At 42.4% G+C, this 26565-nt stretch overlaps 1 protein-coding gene across 2 annotated transcripts in view; it reads right to left on the bottom strand.

Moving 5' to 3' along the window:
- The window catches only part of Ccdc138 (coiled-coil domain containing 138), a gene marked incomplete in the record, with an annotated part of 55821 nt that overhangs the window by 28139 nt on the left and 1117 nt on the right, over positions 1–26565 (bottom strand). For both annotated transcript variants that reach the window (XM_013522755.1, XM_013522754.1), the window contains 10 exon segments: positions 4879–5071; positions 7083–7199; positions 9028–9192; positions 11892–11999; positions 12092–12169; positions 15778–15897; positions 19291–19449; positions 21089–21267; positions 23120–23247; positions 25239–25359. In XM_013522755.1, coding sequence (XP_013378209.1) covers positions 4879–5071; positions 7083–7199; positions 9028–9192; positions 11892–11999; positions 12092–12169; positions 15778–15897; positions 19291–19449; positions 21089–21267; positions 23120–23247; positions 25239–25359 — 1368 coding nt within the window.

Here is a 26565-nt window from a genome sequence, read left to right as displayed (position 1 = left end):
AGCAGATTTCCCAAGCATGGGACAAGAACCTTATATACACATAAGTGAGGCATATAGAACCCCAATTAGCCATAACCAAAATAAATATACACCCAGACACACAGTAATAAAGATCCCAGAAACTGAGCAAAATACACAGGATATTAAAAGTTGTTAAAGAAAAGAAACAGGGGCTGGGGACTTAGCTCAGCGGCAAAAGCGCTTGCCCGGCAAGCACAAGGTCGTGAGTTCGGTTCCTGGTACCGGAGAAAAACCAAAAAAAAACCAAAAAAAAAAAACCAAAAAAAAAAGAAAAGAAACAGATCACCTATAAGGAAAGCCCATCAGAATAATGGCAGACTTCTCAACACAGATCATCAAGTCAAGAAGAGCTGGGAGTGAAGTATTTCAGGTCCTGAAAGAAAACAACTTCCAGCCCAGATTGCTGTACCCTGCAAATTTATCTTTCAAAATTGATGGAGAAATAAGATACTTCCATGACAAAGATCAACTGAAGAAATCTATGAGCACCAAACCAATCCTACAAACGGTACTGAAAGATATTCTGCAAAGAGATAAAAATGACCACAATCTCAAGACCAACAACAGAAAAGAACTACCAAGCAAGGTAAGCAGTTAAAGAGGGGGTAAGTACAGAACAGTGGGAAAATAACATGACAAGGATGAGTCAATACATATCATTAATAGCCATTAATGTAAATGGCCTCAATTCACCAATCAAAAGGAAGAGACTGGCAAAGTGAATCAAGAAACAAAATCCAACAATATGCTACAAAAAAGAAACTCATTTAACTCAAAAGGAAATCCACAGACCGAAAGCCAAAGGATGGAAAACAATACTCCACATGACAGGAACCCAGAAAAAGGAGGAGTGGCTTTTCTGTTTGCAGACAAGGTAAACTTCAAACCAACAACAATCAAAAGAGATAAAGATGGTCACTATATTCTTGTTAATGGAAAACTGCAAGAGGAAGAGATAACAATCATAAATATATATGCACCAAATGTAGGAGCACCCAATTATATAAGGCAAATTTTAACAGACATGAAAAATCAAATAAGTAATAACACAATTGTAATAAGGGATTTTAACACCCCATTGTGACAAAGAGATAGATCAACTAGACAAAAAAACCAGCAAAGAAATAACAGAACTAAACCAAATGTGTGAACAACTGGACTTAGTAGATCTTTACAGATATTCCACCCAACAACATTAGAATACACATTCTTCTCAGCTGCACATGGGACATTCTCTAAAATAGACCACATGCTAACACACAGAACATGCGTAAGTAAATGCAAAGGAACTGAAATTATCCCATGCATATTATCAGACCATAGTGCAATGAAACTGGAAATAACTGACAAAAGAAATCACAAAAGCTCCATAAGCACATGGAAATTAAATAACACCCTCCTGAACAACCAATGGGTCACAGAACAAATTAAAGTAAAAATTAAACACTATTTACAATCAAACGAAAATGCAGATACAAGCTATCGGAATCTGTGGGATGCAATGAAAGCAGTTCTCAGAGGGAAATTTATAGCAGTGGATTCCCACATCAGGAAAACAGAACACAAATAAACAACCTTATGTTACCCCTCAAACTTCTAGAAAAAGAAGAGCAAGTTAATCCCAAAGCCCGAAGAAGGTAGGAAATTATTAAGATCAGAGCAGAAATTAACACAACTGAAACTAAGAAAACAATACAAAGAGTTAATGAATCAAACAGTTGGTTCTTTGAAAAAATAAATAAAATTGATATACCCCTAGCCAACCTTATCAAAAAAAGAAAAAGAAAAATCTCAAATCCATGCAATAAAGGAATGAAAGGGGTGATATCACTACAGATCCTGTAAAAATTCAGATCATCAATCTTCTGATGAAAATCTTTACTCATCAGATGCAAATGCAGTAGAAATGGACAGATTCCTAGATACATATGAATTACTAAAGCTGAATGAAGTAGATATAAACATCTTGAATAACCCAGTATCAGCCAATGACATTAAAGATCTAAATATAAAACAGAAACACTAGATCTAATGGAAGAGAAAGGAGGTGGAACTCTTGAAGACATAGGGGTCAGTAGAGAGTTCATGAACAAAAACCAAACTGCAAGGGAAATACTTCAAAGAATCAACAACTGGGATCTCATCTTACTGAAAAGTTTTTGCACATCAAAAGAAATCACCAACAGGGTGAAACTAAAACCCACAAATTGGGAAAAAATGTTAGCCAACTGTCCCTCAGATAAAGGACTCTGGTCTAGAACATGTAAAGAATTTAAAAAATCAGGCCCCCAAAATTCAAAGACCCAATACAAAAATGGGCATCTGAGATGAATACACACTTCTCACATGAAGAAATACAAAAGGCAAATAAATACATGAAAAAATGTTTAATGTCATTAGTCATTTGAGAAATGCAAATTAATACAACACTGAGATTCTATCTCACTCCAGAAGGAATGGCTATCATCAAGAAATCAACCCATAACAAATGCTGGAAGGGCTGTGGGAAAAAAGGAACTTTTCTCCACTGTTGGTGGGAGTGTAGACTAGTTCAACCACTATGGAAGTAAGTCTGGAGATTCCTCAGTAAACTAAGATTAGAGGTTTCATTCAACCCAGCTGTTCCCCTGGTATTTTTCCAGAAGAACTGAAAACGTCATACCACAGCAATGTATGTGCACCCATGTTTATAGCAGCACAATTTGTAATAGCTAAATCTTGGAAACAACCCAAATGTCAATCAACTGAGGAATGGATAAAAAAGGTGGTATTTTTATACAATGGAGTATTACTCAGCTATAAAGAAAGATAAATTAGAGGCTTTTATAGGTAAATGGATGCAACTAGAGACCATACTCATTAGTGAAATAAATCAGATTCACATGTGTAAACATCATATTTCCTCCCTACTATAAGAACCTGAAAGAGTAAACAAAGTCTGAAAAGTACAATAGATATTGTAAAAGGGAAAAGAAACTGTTCAAATAGGAAAGAGCAACTGGGATGAAGGAGGGGAGAGGAAAAAGAAAGAAGCAAAAGGGAAAAAATATGTACATATATGCACAGGAAAACTAGGATAATTGTATTACTAATATCTGTTGGTTTATTGAAAGGAACTGTTAATGTGTAATTGATCAATCTTGCATGCCTGTATCTGGTTATATGTGCGACCATTTTGAAGACTACATTATGTAATATAACAACCACTGTTCACATCCTATCTCTATGTTTTGAAATTCTGTATCATTTTTATTGCTCTCTACGCTGTTTTGTCTATGTACTTGTTTTTGTTATTTTGAGTTTTTTTTAAATGAAAAACAAAATTTAAAAAAAAAAAAGAAAACCAAAATTTTTATGTATACACAAGGAGAGCAGGAATAGGTGTATTGCTGATATCTGTGGTTCATTGAGAGCAACAGTCAATGCTTAAAATTTTCCTTTTTCTTGACCTATTTTGCATGCTTGAATTTGGTAATCAGAATAACTGCTCTAAAAACAATATGCAGTATAAGAACCACTGCTGAACTCCTAGTCTTGTATGGTGAAGCTCTGCATCACTTCCAGTGTTTTACTTTTTGTAATTTATTTTAATTTTTTTTTACTTGTTACTCTTTGATTGTTTGATCAAGCTCACATTCTTATGTCTAGTGGACTGAGCAACTTCGTTCAAGATCACAGTATGTAATATAGCAACCACTGTACATTTCTGTCATTTTGTTTTGAGGTCACGTATCATTTTTGTTGTTTTGACTTTGTCTTCACTGTTTTGTCATTTTTTTAATTTTTAAAATAAAAAAAATTGTAAAAAAAGAAAAGTCAAATTATTGTCACTGTCACATAAATATATAAATATACATCTATACATTTATATATCTATCTATATATATAAATGGTTCATTTTTTGAGACAGGGTCTCACTATGTAGTTCACAATGGCCTTTAACTCACTGTATAGGCCAGCCTAGCCTCAAACTTGTGGCAATCCTCCTGCCTCAGCCTCCTGAATGCTGAGGTTACAGGGCTATGCCACCATGCTCAACTGTCACTGTCCACTTTATAAAGCAAAACAAAAAAAAACATTCTGAGTTATATAATTTAGCCAACAGGGAAGATATAAAAATAGTATATTTATTGGTTGACTATACTAGTATCTCATATGAACTGAAACTGTCACAGAAAGATAGCTAGTTATAGCTACATATTAAAAATATATTAATTATTGTGAACTATAGTCAAAGCATCCCTTCTGATTCATTTCCTTTCTTCCTCTTACAGGCCAAGCACTATGCTGTGTGCAAGGGCACTCAATGGTAAATAAGCTCTTCTCCTCAGTAAACATAAACTAGTGCAGGGCTGACAAACTTTTTCGGTAAAGGGCCAGATAGTAATTTCACAGACTTTGGAGCCATGCAGTCTCTGCTGCCAATACTCAACTCCGAGGAAAGGCAAAAAGAGTCAGAGACAACACCGACACCAACTGAGCACAGCCGTGGCAGGAGATCTACTTACACAACAGCAGGTCAGCTAGACATGCTCCACGGGCCACAATCTGCCAAGCTGTTCTCTAGTGAAAAACCACAACTCAACAGAAATTTCACTTTACACGGCAAAAATGGAGAGCTGTAACAAAGCAAAGGAAAAAGCATGCTCCAAGAACATGAACTCAATCAACCGTGGCTTCTGGGAGGAGGCCAGCATCCACCACAGACCTTACTGTCTCAAAATTCACATTACAGAACAACTCAAGAGCTTATTTAGGAAATGTAAAACACTACTGACTAGAAAAGAACTGCTCTCTACATAGTACTCTCTAAGCTATTCCTCCAAAATTATTCTACAAGCACACCTGAAAACTTACCTTGAGTGATTGTTTTGAGAACGATGAGGGTTGATAAAAATCGCAATGGCAAATTCGCACTCTTAAAAAAAGCAGCTGTCTTTGGTTTAACCTCCACAGAATACTCTGAAGAATTATCCTGAACTCCTTTAATTACCACACCTTTAAATATGTCTTCACCCAATCGCCGCAATGTTGATGTCATAGTTGAATGCTATTAAACATAGGTACAATCTCAGTATATTTTTATGCATGTTCAGAAAAATTCCTATTTTAAATATCACAATCAAATATATGAACTCAAAATGAGTTTCTGTTCATCAAAATGATAAAATGAAATGCAGTATTAGAAGATGGCAATTTGATAACTTTCAAACATTGAAGTATGACTGTGTATTTTCTGAAACAGAAAGAACCGCAGATTGAGCTCTATTTCCGGCACAGCTGGGCCAGCCAGGCTCGGCTGACCACTGACAGCCAGCAGGCCAAGTGCGACTCACTACACCTGCAGAGCAGCCAGCGAAGCCTCCTGCTTCTGCCACTCACCATCAGTGAGTGGGGCACTGGTAACCCAGAACACTTAACAAGCTCAAAATAGTAAAATACTAGTCAGAATGCCAGAGGATTCCTGTGCAGAACAATCTGAAACAAGAGGGGCTGGGGAGATAGCTCAGTGACACAGCACCTGCCTGGCAAGCACGAGGTCCTGAATTTGATTCCCAGTACCAAAAAAAAAAAAAACACCTTGAAACAAGAAAGCGGGCAAAGCAAGTAACGGCACAGAACCACCTCTAAAATAACATGGGACCAAAATGAAAGAGAAGCACTTCACATTGCAGGTCTAGAGAAAACAGAAAGTATGCTTTGTTATGACCCCGTTCTTCAGGTCTCTGTTACTGTTACAGGTCTGTGAACAAATGTTCCAGCAGAGTTCTGGTCCTGCAATGTGGACAAGCGCAAACTTCTAAATTTCTACACCCAGTGTCAGAAACAGGTACGCTGAGATTTTGTGGGTGTCAAAGGCCAGTGGCTGGTGAGGAAAGGCATAAGCAGTGCACCCTAACAAACACACTGTCGACAGGAGTTCGCACCTTCAGGTAAGAGCAAACGGAAAAATTACTTCGAATGCTTCCTATTACTTTCATAGTAAAAATATTTTTAATTTTAAAAATATGTATGTGGACACTACTACTACTCTTTAATTGAAAAAGAGGAAAAAACTCCACAAAAGTTGCTTTTTTATTTTTGCTGAGACTTCACCAAAGGATACAGAAACCAATCTAGACTCAAAATATGTAGTTTTCAATCTAAAACCACTCATCATACCAAGAACCAAAAGATTTCAAACTAAATTTAAAAAGATAATCAATAGCTGTCAATATGACAAAACGTTAGAACTATCTGACAAAAAAATTTTAATCCTCCAATAAAGTGAGCAACTATAAACGCTTTAGGAAATGTCTCACAGAAATCAGGTCTTACCAGAAAAAACAGAGAAGAACCTAACGGAAAGGTTAGTACTGGAAAGAGCGCCAACGAAGGAGCTAACTCAGTGTGCAGCCTCGGTAGCAGAACGGAGGAGCCAGAGAAGAGAGTCCCCTACCAAGAAATATAATACAGAACACAGCCAATCTGAACACTCAAGAGAAACCGGGAACCACCAACAGGAGCAGCAAGCAGAACTTCAAGGAACCGCAAGATTTCAACATGTAATAAGCACATCACCGGAGTCCCCAACAGGAGGAAGATCAGGTAGAAAATTCCAAGGAATCTTTAAGAAACTTACAGAACTACGACAGGAAAGGCCACAGGATACAAAAACTTCTTTCAAAATCAATTCTACTTCTGTGTTCCATCAATGAACAGGCTGACACGAAAATTTAAAAAACAGTATCAATTAAAACCACATAAAAAATTAAACTCAGCCGAAAATTTTTTAAAGGTACAGGAATTCAAGATAAAAAAAACTATACAACAATAGTGAAAGGAATTAAAGTTTCAGACAAAGGGAGAGAAACAGTTCTGTACTGATGAACTGGAAGACTAGCAAAGTTCAGATTCCACTTCTTCTCAAATGGATACAGGTTTAAGGTGGAAATCCCAGCAATACAGACACAGGGAAGCTTATTCTCAAACACAAGGGAGCACATTCGGCGGGGAAACGGGTGGGTGTGGACTGACACTGCACAGAGCACCCCTGCAGCTGCACTGCTCGCTGCCCTTACCTGCGCTCCTGCATCCAGCTGCCGGAGGGACCAGTAGATGAACCTGATGAGCGGCTCGTGGAGCCGGGCACTGACCAGCGGCAGACACTGCAGCTGCTCCGTCAGCACAGGCAAGAGCTACAGACAGAAGACAGGGAACATCACAGCAAGGCCTTGTCAGGTGCCTGAGACCCACTCCCGTGATGTTCCGAAGAGTAACGACCAAGAGAACGAGGCACTGCCTAACAAAATCCCCCCAAACACATGCAGCGCAGTGCGGCCGTCCCGACCTGAGCGCCTACGTGTGCTCCCGTCTATGCAGCAACAGCACACTAAGAACTGAGACCGACCCACACAGAAGCTCCAAGGGCCAAGTAAGTAACCCTAGAAGTGGCAACCTGCACCAGGTGTGGTGGCACACGCCTACAATCCCAGGACTAGGAGGCTGGGGCAGGAGGACCGCTCTCTGACTTTGAGACCCACCTGAACTACACAGGAGACTTTGCCTCAAAAAGACAAAAAAAAAAACAAAAATAAAACGTAGGTTTATATTCACTACCACGGCATATTCTGAGATGAAAAAAGCAGGTGACAACAGAGCAAGTATAATGAAGATGCCAATTTATATAAATATGTTAAAGTCAATTTGTAAAAATAACTTTTTAAAAATTTAAAGATGTTAGTGAGCTTTGCTTCCACAGCCAGAGGGCCCTCAGCGACATGCCCGGATGCTTCAGAGCCCAGGCACCACTCAGGCCTTGGCAGCACGGGGGCCTCTGTCTTCCACACGTGGGACAGAGTTCTGCCAGCAGCCCAAGCCAGCACGGGGCCCTCCAGGGAGCAAGGGTGTGAGGACAGCGGGACTCTGGCCAGCTGAGACCCCTGTCAGACCTCTGCCCTGCGAGTGACATGTAACCAGCAGCTGTGCAGACGAAGGGTGCCTCCAGCTGACTGCGTCCTCTATGCTGCCGACGGTGTTTGCATCTCTGGCTGTTTCTTCTGACTCCCTCTGGGTTAAAGACTGTGTGAGTACAGGCCCACCCAGAAAATCCTGAGTAATCTCCCTGTTTTAAGGTTAGCAACTTTAATTCCTTTTGCCATGAAACACAACACTGACAGCTTCCCAGAATAAGGCTGTTATTCTACCTGCTACAAAAGGCATTAAAAGAGCCAGGCATGGTGGCACATGCCTGTACTCCCACCATTTGGGAGCTGAGGCAGGAGGATCACTAAGAGTTCATGGCCAGCCTGGGCTACAAAGTGAGTTTAAGGCCAGCTTGGACTACACACTGAGACCCTGTCTCAAAAAACAACAAAAAAAAGGCATTAAAAGAAACACTGATTAAGGACCAAAACTGGGACTAATACACTCAAATAAAAGCCTGGTCTATATTTAATAATCATGAAATCATTCCTGAAATTGGGTAAAATTTCTTTCCTGAAACTGTGTGAAAACAAAGTAACAAAAAACTTTAATGTCTTTTCTTCAAAGTTTTCCTGTATTGCCTATGGACCCTAACTGCCATTTTTTAAAGACCTTTGGTATTAACTAGAAATCACAAAGACCAACATCCACATTAATGCCTATATCTTCATACATTATTTCTCTTTGGTAAGGAACTTGAAAACAAACTTTTTATTCCTTCCTGCTAAAGACTATGTTTCATACCCTAAAATTATGTGGAGGAATTGTCCACATCTGTATGTATTTTTAACTCTAATATACAATTATTTCCAACTTTGGGAGTATGTTGTTAGAGTCTTAGCTCTAGTTTTAAAAAATAAATCACTACCATATTAAGAAAAATTTAAGTACGAATTAATAGGGTCCAAAATTAATCTTTTTAGAAATGCCTATTGGCATGCCCAACTTTCTACCCCAAAATCTTCCATTTGTAAAATCTCCCAAAGGTTTTCCCTTTAATCTGAGTATCCGGAACCATACATTTCAAATTTACAAACAAACCTTTACACACTTCTCTTGAATATCACTTCTCTGAGCAGCAGATTTGAGGGGCAGCTTTTCACCATCCACGTCAGGTTCTTCGTGTTTCACTTTGCTAAGGTGATGTTCCGAAATCCAGTCCATGAAGACAGTTAGAAGTTCATATACCTGCCCATTAAGTGGTACCTATGCGTCAAAATTTAAATCAAATATTTATTTCCGTTCACGACCTCATAAAAGTTCAAAGGCAAGCCTTAAAATTTGGTAAGTGATTACACAGTAATTTATCGAGAGTATTCTTAGCTTTATTGACAGAAGTGTAAGGATGGAGATTTCCCAAACAAGCAAGAGAAATTCCAAATCACATGTCCCCAAATAATATTAGAAACATTAAATGCTGGCAAAAAAAAGGTAGACAACTCATCACAATAAACTGAAAAAACTGCATATTAAAAAAAGACTTTCAAAAAGTTCTTTATCCAAGATTGACAAGACAGAGAAAAGTGGTTTTAACTAACATGAAATCACCAAATCTAAGAGTCTAACAAATTTAACTGTTTCCAAGGCTAAAGAATTTCCTCTCAGATTTCATACTTTTTCTCCCTCCCAGTAGTTATTTCCTTTGTTTTTACAGTACAACCCTCTATATCCATGAAAATTCCTTTATGGAAACCCTATCCTCTGACAACCTACCACACTAGAAGGGAAACAAGAACAAAATGCATCAGTAACTTATAAATGTGCCAAGAGTGACTTTAGCATTCCTTTGTAACAAATTTTTACATAAAATGAGTCACTCCTGTCATACCACACTGCAGTAGAGTGGGGGACCAGGGAAAAAGGAGAACTGAGTCACTAGTACCTGCTCCAGGAACTGTTTCACAGGACCTGCCCAACAAAACCACCTGTCCTGTCCTATTTCCACTTAGCAACAGATGGCAGACCTGCCCACTGTGACGCTCAGCCAGCTTCACAAGGGGCTGTCACACCTGCCAGCGCTGATGGTGCCAGTGAGCTTCTGTTGAAAACTAACGTGTGCAGAGGTCTCTATCCGTAAGACCCCCGCACTTTCCTTTATTCTCCAGGCGCAGCAAGAGCCACCCCGCCCGTCATGTCTGTCCTGGACTGCAAGCTGCTCTTCACTCCCAAACAGGAAGCTCCTACATCGGCGATGCAGCTCTCCACTTTTGTTTGACACCTCCGAAACACTGTTGATCAATTTAATTCAATGTTTTTCAATTTTCATTTATCTACCTTAAGCTGGGAATGATGCTAGATTTAATTACTTTTTAAGCTACACAAAGATGGCAAAATATAAAAGCAAATTAATAAAAATGCAACTAAGAAGAATCACAAAAACAGAATCAGGTGACTGAAAACAGTAATAGTAGTTATCGTATTATTTTGACAAGAATAATTGAAACTGTCTCATATTTTTCAAATAGAAAGAAAGAGAAACTGCCTTTAGATGAAACTTCAATTACCTTGAGTACCTGAGCATAAAATCTCCACATTTTCCATTTATTTTACACAAAGAACTAGAGCTTGTCATGATAGCATACGCCTGTAATCCCAGGTACTTGCAACGCTGAGGTAGGAGGATCACAAGTTCAATCAAGCCTTGGCAACTTAGGGAGACCTTGTCTCAAAAAATGAAAAAGGGCTGGGGTGCTGCTCAGTGCTAAACACTTGCCTAGCATGTGTAAGTCCTGGGTTCGCTCCCCACTACCACAAGGAAGACAAGGACTAGAAAGTTTATCAAAGTGACTGATGCCTACAATGAGTTACTACCACGTACTCATTAAGAAGGGTCAAAGTAAAAAGAGCAAAACACCACATACTGGTAAGGCTGGAGGGCAACCAGAACTTTCACAGCTAGATGTATCACATGGTTCGGATATGAAATGACACTTTCTTACAAACATACACCTTACCTGCTCACCAAGAAATTCCAGTCCTGGATGGATATCCAAGAAGAATGAAAATACATGACCCCAAATCCTGTATGTGAGTATTTATAGCAGCTTTGTTCACAGTAGGTAAAAAACAAGAATCATACAGGTACCTGTTAACAGTACAACGGACAGGCCGGGCGTGGTGGTGCATGCCTGTAATCCCAGCACTTGGGAGGCTGAGGCAGGAGAATCACTGTGAGTTTGAGACCAGCCTGGGCTACAAAGTGAGCTCAAGGCTAACCTGAACTGCACAGGGAGACCCTGTCTCAAAAAGACAAAAAAAAAAAAAAAGAAAAGAAAACAAAACCCAACAGTACAACTGACAGATGAACTGTGATACATTTATACAACGGGACAGTGAGTAACACAAAGGCAGAAACTACTGACAAACCCACTGTTATGCTGACAAAATGAACCCTTGCCAAATGAGGGCACACGTACAGCCCACTGGCTGAGGCTACAAAACAACCAGAGCTACTGCAGGGGGACAGGCCAACAGCTGCTGCACAGAGGAACCTGCCTGGGGGATGAGGACACTTAGCTGAATGTTACACAATTTTACCAACACTGATCACACACGGACTCGGGATCTCTGTTCTATTACTGTATGTAATTTACATTTCAAGTTTTAAATTGTTAGGAAAAAATACCAGGGGCCAATTCAGAGATGGACTTCAGTATGACAAAAAAACAACATCAAACACTTGCAGAATCTGAGCCACCAACTACTAGCCCTGAGGGACCTGTCCATGTCACCACGCCTGAAACACAGTGGAAATGTTCTGGTATATCTAAAATATTCTAGGGTTATTTCTCCGTAAAAGAATTATTACGGCAAGCCCTTTCATACCAAAAAGAATGTTCACTAAATGAAAGAACAAAAGAAAACTTCCTAGCTGTCCACTGGAAAAATCTTCAGTTGCATCATACCTTAAAAGTTTTTGAAGCTGGTACTTTTTCTTGCTTTAAGCTTTTCATTTCATGAGCAGCATGGGAACTTCCTTTCAATCTCTGTATTGTCATAAATTCATACTTCCTCTGCAATGGAACACATCCACAATCATATGGAAAGTAAGCCAATCCAAAGGCAATGATGCCAAAATGCACTTAAAGAAGAGCAGGCAACACACCTGTAGGTTATCTAAGCGGGCCTGAACTCTCTTCGCCTGAATCTCCATCTTCCTGTTTTCTTCACATACTTCATTTAACTAAAGAAGGGAAAAGTTCGCAAGTTCAATACAAAACTTTAACTAATTACACTGAGGGCTTCTCCATCCCCGCCCTCACCCAGCCTACTTAACCATGCACGTGACAGAACAGAGGCAGCATTCAGGGCTGGAAAGGGCTAGAGCTACCATCTCCAAGTTCCCCTAACACATTACTATGCCTAAAAGCTTACTTCATTCTACGAAGAACTTGCAAGACTCGTGACATCTTAAAAGCATAAACTTTAGTGGGAAAAGATTTTAAAGTAAATTTTTACTGAACTGTAACATACATAAAGAATCCTAAGTGAAATAAATCAGACATGCATGTGCAAGCACCACATTGTTTCACTAGTGTAAAACCTGAAAGAGTTCATTTAAACTAGGAGGTAAGACAGACATTGTGAAATGATAGGAACACACTCAAGGGTAAAGGGCAACTGGGATGTGGGAAAAGAGAAGGGAAAAAAGGAGAAATTTTGTATGTATGTGTATACAGAATAGTTAACATAGTTGTTCTACTGTCTTCTATTTCTTTGCCGAAAGAAACTGTCAATGAGTCCTTGGTTGATCAGTATTGCATGTCTCTATCTGTTTTCATGAGAAGCCACTTTGAAGATATCAATATGTAATACAACAAGCATTGTTAATTTCCTACCACTTTGTTTGTAACTCTGTATTGTCTGTACTGTTCTTTTGCTATTTTGTAAAAGGTTGTCTGTTACTGTTTTCCTCCTTTTATTTTTAAAACAAAAATATATATATATATAAAGAAAAATGTACAAATCACACCTGCAGTGCACTGAGCTATTATTCAGACTGAGATCTATATAAACAATGGGAAGTGCTAACATCTCCACAGTATTGAGTCTTCCCAACCAGGAATGTTAACAGGCCCCTCAACTGGTTTAGGTTTTTCTTCATCCCTTCCTCCCCCCCACTTCACTTTGGTGACAGTGGGGATTGAACCTGGAGCTTTCCTGCTGAGCTACATAAACTCTAACCCTTTCATTTTTTATTTTGAGACAGAGTCTGTAAGTCACTAAACTGCCCAAAGCGCAGCTTGAATTTGAGATCCTCCTGCCTCAGCATCCTAGGATTACTTGCACTTGGGTCAGACAGGAAGCGAGTACAACCAAGGCCTGGCTTTGTGTCCCAGAGAGTCAATTTGCCTCTCATCTGCCTGCTCCTAAAGGCAGCCCTGCTCCTGCCAACTACTCTGAGTGTTCCCTAGCATGCCATCCCTTTATGCACTGTGAACATTAAACCCGGTCTCCTCAGCATACCAACTGTTAACATGCTATGTTTTTAAGTTGTTATCATTATTACTAAGGTGTACTTATATCCACTGCTATCACACACTACGGTGCAAGCCAGTCACAGAAACACACCTTTCACTGGCCATTTCTGAGTACGCACATCCGTCACATCAGAAGCTGACAAGCTGCAGCTGCAGCACAGCCATACACACTGCCCACAGCTGCCTCAAAGGCATCATGAAGGAACAGCTTGGTCCTTACTGAAAAAGACTGCTGGTCACTGACCTATTCTAAACGAAGGACCCACTCACTAAAAAGCATTCTGCTACTCAGCACCAGGAAGTTTCCCCCAACTCAGTTTGGATACAGTAGCACCCAAATGCAGTTACCAATGGATCCAGTCATAAATAACCCACATGTCCACCCAATCAGAGTCACACAAGCACTTGAGACAGGGTTGGGCAACAGCAGCATACTCAGCACAGCTAGTAAAGAAACCTTTCTCACAAGTGGTGCTTGCAGAGAGGACTGTTGTAGTCAGAGTTTTCAAGGGAAACAACTTAATACAGGACACAAAATTTACAGGATTATAATATTCACCCAAAGAGTTAAGTGCAAAAGTGTGGGAGGTCTGTTCACACACTAGTGACCCCAAGAATGCCACTGAGGGCCTGGATCCCACAGCAATGTCCTGCACAAGTCCAGCAGAAGATCTAGAGGCTGTGGCACTATCCTCCACGAGCCCAGCTGGAGGCCTAGAGCCCAGGACAATGTCTCACGCAAGTCTGTATCAAGGATCTGCACTGGGAAGGCCCAAAGGCCAGTGGTGGAAGCTAGAAAGTCCGCACCACTGGGATGAAGGATTTGTGCCAGCAGGCTGAGGGATCTGCCCTGGAGCCAGGAAGCGACGCTCAGAGTAAGGACCTGAGCTCCCCTGAAAGGAACCGCAGCCATACTTAGCAACAGGGAGGACCCAAGCTCCACCAATGACGCGAACAGCTGAGTTCCTATCAGGAAAGCCAGCGCAACAAGCTTCTCCAGGAGAACCAACAGCCCCATCTTCCCTTCCAGTTCTCCTTTTATGCTACTGGCAACAATCTTCAGGTAGGCCCTCCACACCCAGCACCACGCTGACCCAGTTCAGCTGGGAGCTACGAGGTGCCCGTTCGTTCATCCACCACAGCGATGGCAACAGTCGTCCTTCCAGGGGAGAAGCAGGCTTCCTAAGAGACGACCTCCCCTGAAGGCCCCACGGGATCAGAACCAGGCTCAGGGAGCCCAGAGCAGAACACAGGAGGAGCACAGAGCCAGGCAACTCTGCCAGGGTGGACAGTGGCACCAATATCCCCCCGAATCACAGCAGAACAACGGGGGCAGAGCTGCTCAGGGAACCCCAGGGGCAAGTTCTGAGAGTAAGCCTGCCTGCACTGAAATCTGTCAGCCCTGTGTTTTCAAAAAGTGAGTGTGCCTACCTCAATTTCTGTCCAGAAGCATCTTCTGTCCTCAATTAAGTCACAGTCATCACACACACTCATTCTAGTTCTCACCAACCACATTCCTTCATTTTTTTCACAGAGAAGGGAAAAAAAGATGTAACAACCAAATGCCTGTCATCCCATCCCTTTGGAAGCCAGAGGCAGGAGGATGGTGAGTTCAAGGCCAGCCAAGGATACAGCGAGACTCCATCTCAAGACAAGATACCGTTTTACAGAGTTTTAGTATTAGATGTTGACCTAAATTAATACCACTTAAGTAAATTATTATAGTGCAATGTGATGCAGGTCTCTGCCGTGAAACTGTGACAATGTGAAGCCATGAGTGTGGTAGTGTCCAGCACAGAGCAGACACACGGAAAACAAGTGAATGTTGAAGAGGCAGTGTTACAGCCGTTACAGCAGCAAGTACTACAGACAGAAATGAGTGCTAAAAGTTTCTTAGTTCTCAGGTTTTTCATTTGCTTGTCATCTATAATGCTACAGTTTTGTTATCTGCAGTGTCATACTTCTTTTAAATTTCTGGGTGCGGTGCAGTGCCTATAGTCCCAGCTACCAGGGGAGGCCAGACTGGAGGACAGAGAGTTCCAGAGCAGTCTGGGCAACACAGTAAGACCCCTGCCTCAAAAACTACTCACTCACTCACTCACTCTGCCAAACATATCAGCTGTTTGCCAGTACAGAAGAAGCAAGAACTTAAGGATGTTTTATTTACATTTGCAAGTATTTTATAGTAAAGCTAAAAAATTTAATCAAAATTTTCTTTAGCTGAGAGGTTCTAAAATGATGTATAATGTTAGATATAAAACATAATCCTTAGAAGGCCTTATAGTCCCATATGTAGTAAAGTAGGACTTACCTGTTTTTTTAAGTTATCATTCAATTCTTTCAGTGCATCAAAAGAGGACCTCAGTCTCTTGCTTTCTTTATTTCTCTCCTTAAGAACTTCAGTTAAATGTTCAACTTCTGCACTGTGTTGCTAGGATGAAAAAAATCTACACATTTAAAAACGAGGTAAGTGTCCCATTACTAATATTACCAAACATAAGTTAATTAAAAAGTAAGACACCTTCAACCACAGAAACTCTCATCAGTAATGGAGACAACTATGAAGCAGCCCCAAGTAGGACTTAACCAATTGGCTTTTTATGTTTACTTGTGAATCTGTCCAAAGCCTAGGCCTCATGTCTGGAAGTGGGCAACAGACTCATAGTAAGTGAACCTCTGTGAGTCACTGATCCCTAGTAAGACCTGTAATGGCAGATGAAGTTGGAAAGCCTCAAAGGATAAGACAAGATCACAGCCAAGAACACCTGGATCCGATCACAAGTAGATAAAGACTGTAGCCTCAGGCAGCTCACTCCTGGGTGGATTAATTTAATACCTTACTTGAGGAAGTCCTTGAGTGATTCTGCCCCTCCAGAGTACTCCTCTCCCTTCTTCTGATAATCAAATAAATACACGTCACCCACAGAGGTCTGGGTCTTAGTCCCGAGTCAATCTCAAATTCTCTAAGAGGGCTTTGATTCTCCTGCAGCCCTGAAATCATTCCATTTGCCTCTTTTTATTTAGCCTTCACCATAATTCGTTAGGGAGATTGTGGACCTGATTAGCCTGCAGTAACTAAGGGATATTATTAACACGATAACCAGTGTATTTAAGCATAGGTGATTAATGTGGCAAATAATTTATAAAAATAAGGTGATCAACCCGAGTGACAAGAAAACATCAATAGCATTTGGGGAAAAGGCTCAGGCACATTATCATACAAATTAAGTCTACTTTTCGCTTCTGCTCAGAAAAATACAACCGAAACATGTAAGTCACTGAAATATTTTCTACTTTACTTCAAGGAATAATAAAACAACAAAACATTTCTGATCCTTTTCAAGACACTAGTATACTACTCACACCTTTACAAATTAAAATGTAAGCTTCACATCATGCTTAAACATACTAGAAACAGTCCATAGAACTAACTGATTTCTTATTCTCATAACATAGCTAAAAGTCTGATGCCAGCTTCACATCTAAAAAAAATTTTTGTTTTTTGTTTTTTTGGTTTTTTTTCCCAGTACCAAGAAATGAACTCACAACCTTGTGCTTGCCAGGCAGGCGCTGTGCCGCTGAGCTAAATCCCCAGCCCATTCCTCTGAACCCCAAACAATTTGACTCTCTCCCTAACAGGTTTCAGAAATGACTCAAACCAACCTGTCCTCTAACTACATTTCAATGGGACAGCACATCAGATTTAAGATATGAATACTTATAAGACAAATAAGCTTAATGTGAGATCTGAGAATCTAAGCACTCTTTCCTTAGCCTGTGGAAAACTCCAACCTGAAAAGTGTATTTATGTGATTTTATTACTATCTTAAATGGCTCCGCGAAAACCTAGTATACAGTTACAAATACAGGTATTTTTAGAAGTAGCTTAATATTCCTATTGTCCAACTGTTCCACATTTAAAGATATTAAAACAATGTGAGCTCCACTTCCAGGAAGGAAGGATAGCCCCACCTCCCTCTGTCCTGACTAAAAGCCCTGGACAAAGCCCAACAGCAATCACTGGATGCCTTGAAAAGCAGAAAGGAGTGAAGTCCAGAGAAACCCTTAGGGGTGATCGTGCTCATGTTTCTGTTTTCCCTTTGCTCTTGACGTTCTGCTCCAAGATGAAGAAGTGGAGGGAGAAGTGGGGTGAAACCTTCCCATCTTCCCTCCAGGAGAGCCAGAGGAGGGCCCCACAGCCCAAGGGTAGGGACCTGGGAGAAGATACCCAGGAAGAACCCCCACTGCCCCTGTAGCTGCCCAGCAGCCAGGCAGGGGACAGAGAAGCCCAGAGGCAGGCCTCAGGCTTCCCCTGGGAGGCTGTGCACAAGACAACCCCAGGCTCTGCAGCTCATCTAGGGGACCCCGCTCCACAGGCGGGCAGAGACAAGGGCTTAAAACAGCAACATTCTCCAGAGACATGAAATTCACCCAAACTACACCCAAAAGGTTTCACGTACAATCCCAAAATTGCTGGACACACAAAATACAACAAAGTCTCAAAAAAAAAGACCATCGGGGCTGGGGATTTAGTTCAGCAGCACAGTACCTGCCTGGCAAGCAGGAGGTCGTGAGTTCAACTGCCAGTACTGGAAAAAAACGAACAAAAACAACAACAACAAAAAAAGAGACCATCAACAGACACCAATCTGAGAAGACCAGATGCTTCCATCTCTGCTTCATGAGGTAAACAGTGTGAAAGCAAATGTGAACACACATTCTTAGAAGAAACGCAAAACTTTTAAAGAATATAATTTAAAATGTGAGAACTTTATCAGAAATAATACATCCACTAAATGGGCTCAATATCCACATGGTTGTGAAAGGAAACAGTGAACCTAAAGAGAGACCAAGGGAAATTATCTACTCAGAAGACAGAGATGAGAAAACAGGAACAGAACCTCAGACATCTTTTGATAGCAAAAGTTACCAGAGACCCAGGAAAGGAGAAAGCAGTTAGAGCAGAAAAAATACTGAAGGAAAGATTAGCTGAAAAATCCCCAAACTTGGCAAATAGTTAAATTTCTAAATTCAAGAAGCACATAGCCCTTGAATCAGACAAACTCGAAGTAGACAGGTCGTTAATGATCCACTTACAAGTCGTCCTGGCAAAGGCAGATCTCAGGGACAGGACAGATCAGGGTTGCCGAGGGCTGCAGATGAATACAGAGGAGCGAGGGGCCACTCTAGCCCAAGAACAGTGGTGACTACAAAGCTGTCTGCAGGTTCAAAATGTATAGAAAGATACAGCAAACAGAATGACTTTCACCTTATGTCAGTTCCAAATACTACAACTATCTTTTGATATGAAGCACAGAAGTAAACACCACCACCTATATAATACCCTCCCCAAAACATTTCAACTGAGTATCAGTGTCAGGAAACAATCAGGCCAACCCCATGTGTGATCTGTTTCCAAGACTGCGGAGCTGGACTCTTCAACAACAAAAATGGTGATGCTGGGCACTTGAAAATTAAAGAAACCAACATTCACCCACCAAATATGCATGCATTTTGTCTGGTTCCCTGCTCAGAAGATAAAGTAAAACGAAAAGCAGCAGAAGATACCCTGGAGGCAGCACAGGGCAGGGGTTGGAGCTGCCGCTGGACCGCGGGCTCTGGGTGGACTGCAGCCCGCACCCTGCTCCAACGACACATCTGCCACCATGGTCTCAGGCGCTTCAGCACAGCAGGGGTTTGCAGGACTGTGCAAGGTGAGGACAACAGGAAGGGGAAGAGAGCAACTGTGACAAAATGTTAAGAATCAGTGAATCTCAGGAAAAATGAGAAATTACAATACTTTAAGATCAAAGTCTGTAGTTACCTCCTTCATAATCTGAAATCTTGTGAGAACCTCCTCCTCAACACCTTTGATTTTATTCAAGGCATCTTCATGTCTGAAAAGCAGTTGTTCTCTCTCAGTTAAAAAGCGTTCTCGCCTCTGGAGCTCTTCCGCGAAGTTCCGCTGGGCGGCGCTCTCGCACTGCACCAAAATGCCAGGTGTAAGTGTGTTAAGGACTCACGAGAGCTGCACGCTGCATCTTACCAAACAGACACTCAGTGCTTCTCAGAAACACACTTCTGGCACCTACAGAAAGCTGTGTTCCAGCGGGGTTAGACCAGTGCAGCAAGGAGCATCTGTGTGAGGATGCAGCACAGGGCACTGTGGGTCCAACGGCATCAGCACCATGCAGAACCAGCCCCACCTCACCCGCAGGAGCTGCACCTGCCCTGCTGTCTGTCAGTCACCTGGAAAAGGCGCTGACCCCGTTTCTGCCTCGTGACAACAAAGAAACACCCAGAGAAACAGCACGTGCCACAAAACGTGAGGCCCTGGGACTCACACCCTCAGTCTCTGACTGAGCTCACACCGCAGCCCAGAAACTCTCAACATTTCCAGTCAGCCTTCTCCTCTGTTCCCTGAGAATGTGTATGTCCACAAACGGATCGCAGTATTTATTACTCAGCTCGCACCGACCGTGATCCAACACAAATGCACCTTCGAAGCACCATGCTGAGAGGAGCCAATGCCAGAGGCCACATAACAAAGCACTCCACCTGCATGGAACTCCAGGGCAGACTCATCCGCTAGACGGAGGGGAGTCAGGGAAAACGAGAAGACCATTCACAGGAGCGGGCACCTTCGGGGAGGATGAATACTCAAAGACTGGCTGAGACAGCAACACAACTCTGTGACTGTATTCAAGATAATCTGATTGTCCACTACAAACTAATGCGTCACGAGTGTAAGAGCAAAGAATGCGCCTTCTCTTCCTCCAGTTCTCATCACTGTCTATCCAACTTCCCCCAAATGAACTTCTGTTTTGCCCGCCCCACCCTCTCCCATGTGCTGAAACCCAGGCCCCAGCACGCCCCCCAAGCTCCAGACCACCCTCTGTGCATGTGCACACACAGAGCTCCAGGCTGGACACTGCGCGGTCCCCACGCCCGTGATGGAGGCTTGGTTACAGCAGCTTTCCGCTGCCACACCGGACCCAACACAACAGGTGAATGACAGGGACTGGGACCTCCAAAACCACAAGCCCTAATAAACTTCTGTTATTCCTTTTCTTTGATCTGCCCAGACTGGTCCTGAGCTCATGGACTGTGATCCTCCTGCCACTGCCTTCCAAGCAGCTGGGACTAAAGGCTGCACCACTGTGCCTGCCCAACCCTCCGTCTTTCTAAGTTGACTATCTCACAGGCATCTTTCCAAGCAGAAACTAGGTTACACTTCGCCGGTGGACACTTGACACACACACAAACTGCACCCTCCGAGATAAAGCCCAAGGTAACAACAGTCGGTGTGCAGAGGCGATTTGAACAATGAGCCCAGAACGCCTGCTTGGCACACCACCCTTTACCAGGGTTTGCTCACTGATGAAGGGGGCATGGAAGGAGCATGACAACAGACTGCCCAGACACACACCTGGAAGGAGCACACCACCGCCTCCGTGTTTCCCTCCCACCCTTCACCACCACAGCAGTTTGCTTCCTTCTGACTGCCCCAGTTATCTAAATGATAAAAATGACACAGCCTGTAGTCAAATCTGCTAACGCTTGGCGCTTAAAACACGAATCCTTCTGAATTCTCACTACAGGGTTCTGCACACAATTCTTACCTGCAGCTTCAGGTGAATCTGAAATAACTCTTCATATATCTGATTTATCTGAGGAGGAAGCAAACCCTGCTTGTGTGACACTCTCAAGTTTGGACAGCCGGTGCGCCGCAGAGGGACGTCTCTGGCATCGCCACCCCACTCAGCACGAGGTCCTGAGGCTGCGTTCGTCAGGAGGGCAACTGTGAAAGTTTTACATATTCTCAGACACAGCCATCTTCAGAAGAGCTGCTGTAACATGAACTGGGCTCTTGCTAGAAAGTCCTGCAAGGTGGCCAAGACTGGTGAGAGGGTAACATTTAGAACACCAGGAATACACAGAAACTCACCATACTCTTTTACGCACATGTGAGATAATTTCAAACTTAATTATTTCAAAGTGCACACAACCACTTGTGTATTAACTGCCCTGGCCCAAAAACAGCTGTCTCAGATCCCCCAAACTAACTCCTCACCAACCGCACTGTTAGTCACTGCTTTTCTTTCTAGTTTCTATTGTTCAAGTTTGAAAAGTCCTCATTTGTTTTTAACCTTTCTTACATGTCTGTAATTATATAACTTCTTTCACCTAATTTTTTGTTGTGTTTTGTTTTTTGGTATTTTGAGACAGAGTCTCACTTTGTAGTTCAGGGTGACCTCAAACTCACAGCTATCCTCCTGCCTCAGCTTCCCAAGTGCTGGTACATCCTGTTTTAAACACTAACATGCTGATTCTGGGACAGGCTGGCAAACTTTCCCACTCCGTCCTGTTCACAAACAGGTGACAATGCTCCCTGACCACGGCGGCCACGGTGCCACCAGGATCCTAGCGCACAGGCCCAGAGCTGCTCTGGGGACACAGGTGGGGGCCAAAGCACTGCTCAGCTGTACTGGTGGTGCCACTCTGGGCCGACCATGGTGCAGTGAAGAGTGGGTCCTCTTGGCCCACGACTCTGCCCTCAGGTCCACTTCTGCTCAGAGTAAGAGCTCAAACTCTACACAGTGGTTCTGACTGGCATTAGCCTCTTGGGAACCCCAGCCAGGGGTGGCTGGTGGTTCTACATCCCAAATCTTAGACAGAAGCTACAGGAGCCATAAATAAAAACACGGAAATTTTTCTTTTGGTTTTTTGACACAGAGTCTTAGTTTTTAGTTCAGGTTGGCCTTGAACTCACTACGAAGCCCAGGCTGGCCTCAAACCAGCCTCAAATCAGGAGTGATTCTCCTACCTTGGCCTCCTGGGTGCTAAGATTATAGGTATGAGCTACTATGCTCAGCTATAAATTAGAAAAAATTGCACTTCAGTTTAGCAAACACCTAAAAGTGAAAGCCAGCGCTTGGCTTGCCTTCCTAGGTCCCTGCTTCACCAGCTGCTGGCCTCAGCATCTATACTTTCTTGGCCAACTTTCAAACATACTCAACTTTTTAAATAGTGTATCCTGTTTTCCGTGGGAAAGTCTAGCAGGGAATGGGAAACACAGACTCAGGGTGAATTGATTTTCATTGTCCCCAAATGGAGATCAGTGTGGAAGGGTTGGGTGACGGCACCTTGGCACCTTGGAAGAAGCTAGGGGCAGAGGTGCAGCCTCCTTTGCAATCCTGGCAAAGGAGCAATGCAGCCAGGGACAGAGAGGTGCTAGAGCTCTGAGCTGGAAAAGGCATCTTGTACGTGATCTGGAGTTTTAAAATGCGCAGCTACTCAACTACAATCATGGCCTCACCTCCCACCAGATACCGACATGAAGCAGCAGCAAAGGCACCCCCACGTATTCGGGTGATCGTGAACTTACTCTGGTATGTCTCGACAGTACCAGTGTGCAGGAGGAAGATCAGGTTTGCCCTTCTCTCCCCCTTCAGTTTAGTAACCAGCGCAGAAGTGTGCGGCTCTGGGACAGGGCCTAAGGGAGCACTGGCCTAGGCCAGGCCCGGTGCCGTTCCCAGAGGCAGAGGGGAAAAGCATCAGAAGCAGAGGCACACAGCCGCCAGGGCCCGGCACTGTCACTACGAGGAAGCGTCATACGCTCTACTAGACACAAGTAGTACTTCAAGGTTTACCTTTTTCCATTTCTTTGAAGGACCGCTTGGTCATTGTGGGGGTATTAACTCCATGATCATTTTCAATTAATTCTTCTTCTGTTTCCTGTTTCTTCAAACCATGAAAAGAATCCAGTTCACCATCTAGGCTTTAAAAAAAAACTTATCACAGAAATCTGGAGGTTTACTATAGCATTTGAAAAACAAAAAACTGCTTTTCAAATATTAACAGCATGACAAATAAGAAAAAAGTAAAAAGTAAACATTTTTTAAAACATTAAAAGCATAGAAACAGTAAAAATTAAAAACTAAAGCCACTGAGCCTGTTAACCTATTATTGTATCTTTCAACATTTCAACATCTTTTCACATTAAGTACAGTGTGTAGTACAACTGCGTGCATCTGAGAAATGCTCTGCAGCTGCCGAGCTTTCTGTGGACGCCCAGCAATTCAGTGAGACACCTGCAACAGGCACTGCTGCCCACACTTTCAAGTGAAGAGTTGATGAGGGAGCCGAGCCCACGGAAGTGGACAGGCCACCAAAGTGGGAAAGGGAAAAGCACAACTGGAGGACACAGCATCAGCTCTCCAGCGAGCCCCTCACAGCTGAAATCTGTAGAGCAGCCTTGCTCAAAGGAATATAATTCAAGTTGCACAGGTAACTTACATTTTTCTGGTAACACATTAAAAAGAGGCAAAACTTTAACAATGTATTTAACCCTATGAATCTAAAATGTTAGTATTTCAACAGATAACATAAAAAATGACTGAGAAGATATTTATGTTCTCTTAACCACACTAAGTTTCTGCAGCACCTCCACGCAGACCAGCCCTTCTGGTACACGAGGCCTGGAGCCCCAAGCTATGCAGACGGCCTGCCTGCAGCCTAGCTCACAGCCAACAGCGCACGGGACTGTCCGATGCCACCAAATCCTTCACAGCACCGAACTTCGAAGTTCTAATTTGGAGTTACACAAAAATCTTTCACCAAAATGGAAAAATGAGCCAGCAGTTAAACACAGGAAAGTAATTTCCATAAATTCATAGCTGTTACTTAAAAGCAACTTCACTTTCCCTACTGTACAACCTCGCTTGTGTCCATGTCTCAAATCTAGACTGTTTTGTGAATGCCAAATGAAACAGTAATAACAATAAAGAACACATGCCAGGTGTAGTGGCACACATCTGTAACCCCAGCACTTGGGAGACTGAGGCAGGAGGATAGTCGTGAGTTCAAGGTCAGGCTGCACAATGAGACCCTGTCTCAAAAAAAAAAAAAAAAGATCATGCTTCACATTTGAGGGCTTTACTATGTACCCAGCACATTTCCAAGTGTTCTACATGAACTGATTCATCTAAGAAGTAATCTGTTTAAAAAATTCAAGTTCCCAAATATCACACACTGCCGGGCGTGATGGCACACGCCTGTAATCCCAGCACTTGGGCGGCTGAGGCAGGAGGATCACTGCAAGTTCAAGACCAGCGTGAGCTACAAAGTGAGCTTAAGGCCAGCCTGAACTGCATAGTGAGACCCTGTCTCAAAAAGACAAAAAAAAAAAAAAATCACATTAAGAGTATAAATATTGTATTTTAACTGTCTTTTTTCTCTCCACAATTAATGTCAACACTTTATTCTGTATGTGCAAACATCCATATGGTCCTACATTACTTTGAAACATTTTCTTCTTCCTGATACCCACAGCATTCCTTCTGCCACACACTGTCATTACACAATATTCAATTTAAAATTGGATTTCACTCTAGCTTCCTTGTTTTGATATTTTTTACCTATAGAAAGCACAGCTCACATAGCCAGCACTGTGCCAGGCAGATTTTGCAGTGGCCATTTCCCCAACTACACAACGTTCGGGCCTTAAGCACTAGAGACATGCAACACACACCATGCTGCCACTGCCCAAAAAGCCTGCAGGCACTTTTCTTTCTCTTTAAGAAAGAGAGCAGGATCTTCATTTGATGAGTAACTCTAAGAGCTCAATACATGGTCCCAACCATCTGGCGGGCTCCATGCTGCCTACATTACCTGGCAAGGAAAGGCAAGCATGTGAACATCGGCCCTCCTCCCTCTCCCAGTTTCCTCACACACTGGGGCAAGCGTGACAGAGAACTCGGTATACTTTACCGATTCCCCTCCAAGTGTTTGAATGAACTGCAAAAAGGCATCACACAGTGCCTCCTCTCCTCAGAATAACATCTTCCTGATGAGCCGACCTTATCTCCAGAGCAGCAGACATCCACATCACCTGCACGGAGAAAGGGGCACAGTAAAGACAGGCCGGCGCTGCACGCGGGCCTCACGCAGGCGGCTGTCTGCAGTTCTCCCTAACGCAAACTTGCAGAAAACAGCAGCCAACCTCCCATTTACACAACATCTGACTACAAAATCCTTCTCCACTTCCACGCGTGGTCCTAGAGACCACCTGACAAGGAAAGCAAGCAGCACCGATGCCTTTAACCTCGTCAACAGGTTAGGAACTTAAAAGCCAGGGAACTAAAGTGAATGTTTTCCAAATTACACAAATAGCACCGCAGGCATGCTACTCGGAAATTCACAATCCAGGCTCAACTTCAGAATCCAGCCTTCTTTCCTCCCAATAACATACCTCACTGATCCTCAGGTGTCTGTTTAATACACAGACAGTGTCTCCAAATCCAGTGAATACAGGAAAACTTCTACTATAAAAAACTCATATTCTCTTCCTCTGACAGGCATTTTACCCCCTCAGAAATTTAATGGTGCTCCACTTTATAGTTTTGAGTTGTTCTGTTTTGTTTTTTTAAACTAAGCTTCAGGACAAATTTCAAACTAAAATATAATTAAAATACAGTTTTAGCTTAATATTTTTCTAAATTCAATGATACCTGGAATTCTTTTCATACTTTTCCAATCAACTTTTTAATTTCACAAAAACTTACAATGGAATACACAGAAAACAATGAAATAAGCTAATCAACACCCCGATAAACTTTAAAGATAATTACTTCTGGAAGGCTGAGACAGGAGGACGGCAAGTTCAAGCCCAGCATGGGCAACTTAGTGAGACTCTGTCTCAAAGGGGATGTAATTCTATGAAAAGGCCTTGGGCTCAATTCCCAGTATCACCAAAACAAACAAATGAATAAATAAATAAAACTACTGTTTCTGCTGCGATTCTCCCAAAGTTTAAGGACTACAAGGAATATTAATAAATCAGCAGACTAGCGGTTAAGATATACCTCACTACCGCTATGTACCTCGGCGGCACGGCACGTCGGCCCACCCAATCCCATAGTATAATCTTTTCCAAATGTTTGATATATTCCTCCTTCACTGTAGTTACTATCTTAGCAATTCAGAAAAGTCCATGCCTAAAAAACAGAGGCTGGGGATTTAGCTCAGCGGCAAAAGCGCCTGCCTGGCAAGCGCAAGGTCGTGAGTTCGGTTCCCGGTACCGGAGAAAAACCAAAAA

This window comes from Chinchilla lanigera, unplaced genomic scaffold, assembly GCF_000276665.1.
Source record: "Chinchilla lanigera isolate Chin_1 unplaced genomic scaffold, ChiLan1.0 scaffold00069, whole genome shotgun sequence".
Classification (NCBI taxonomy): domain Eukaryota; kingdom Metazoa; phylum Chordata; class Mammalia; order Rodentia; family Chinchillidae; genus Chinchilla; species Chinchilla lanigera.
Note: the sequence above shows the minus strand (reverse complement) of the source record. Positions and strands in the feature narration are given on the sequence as shown.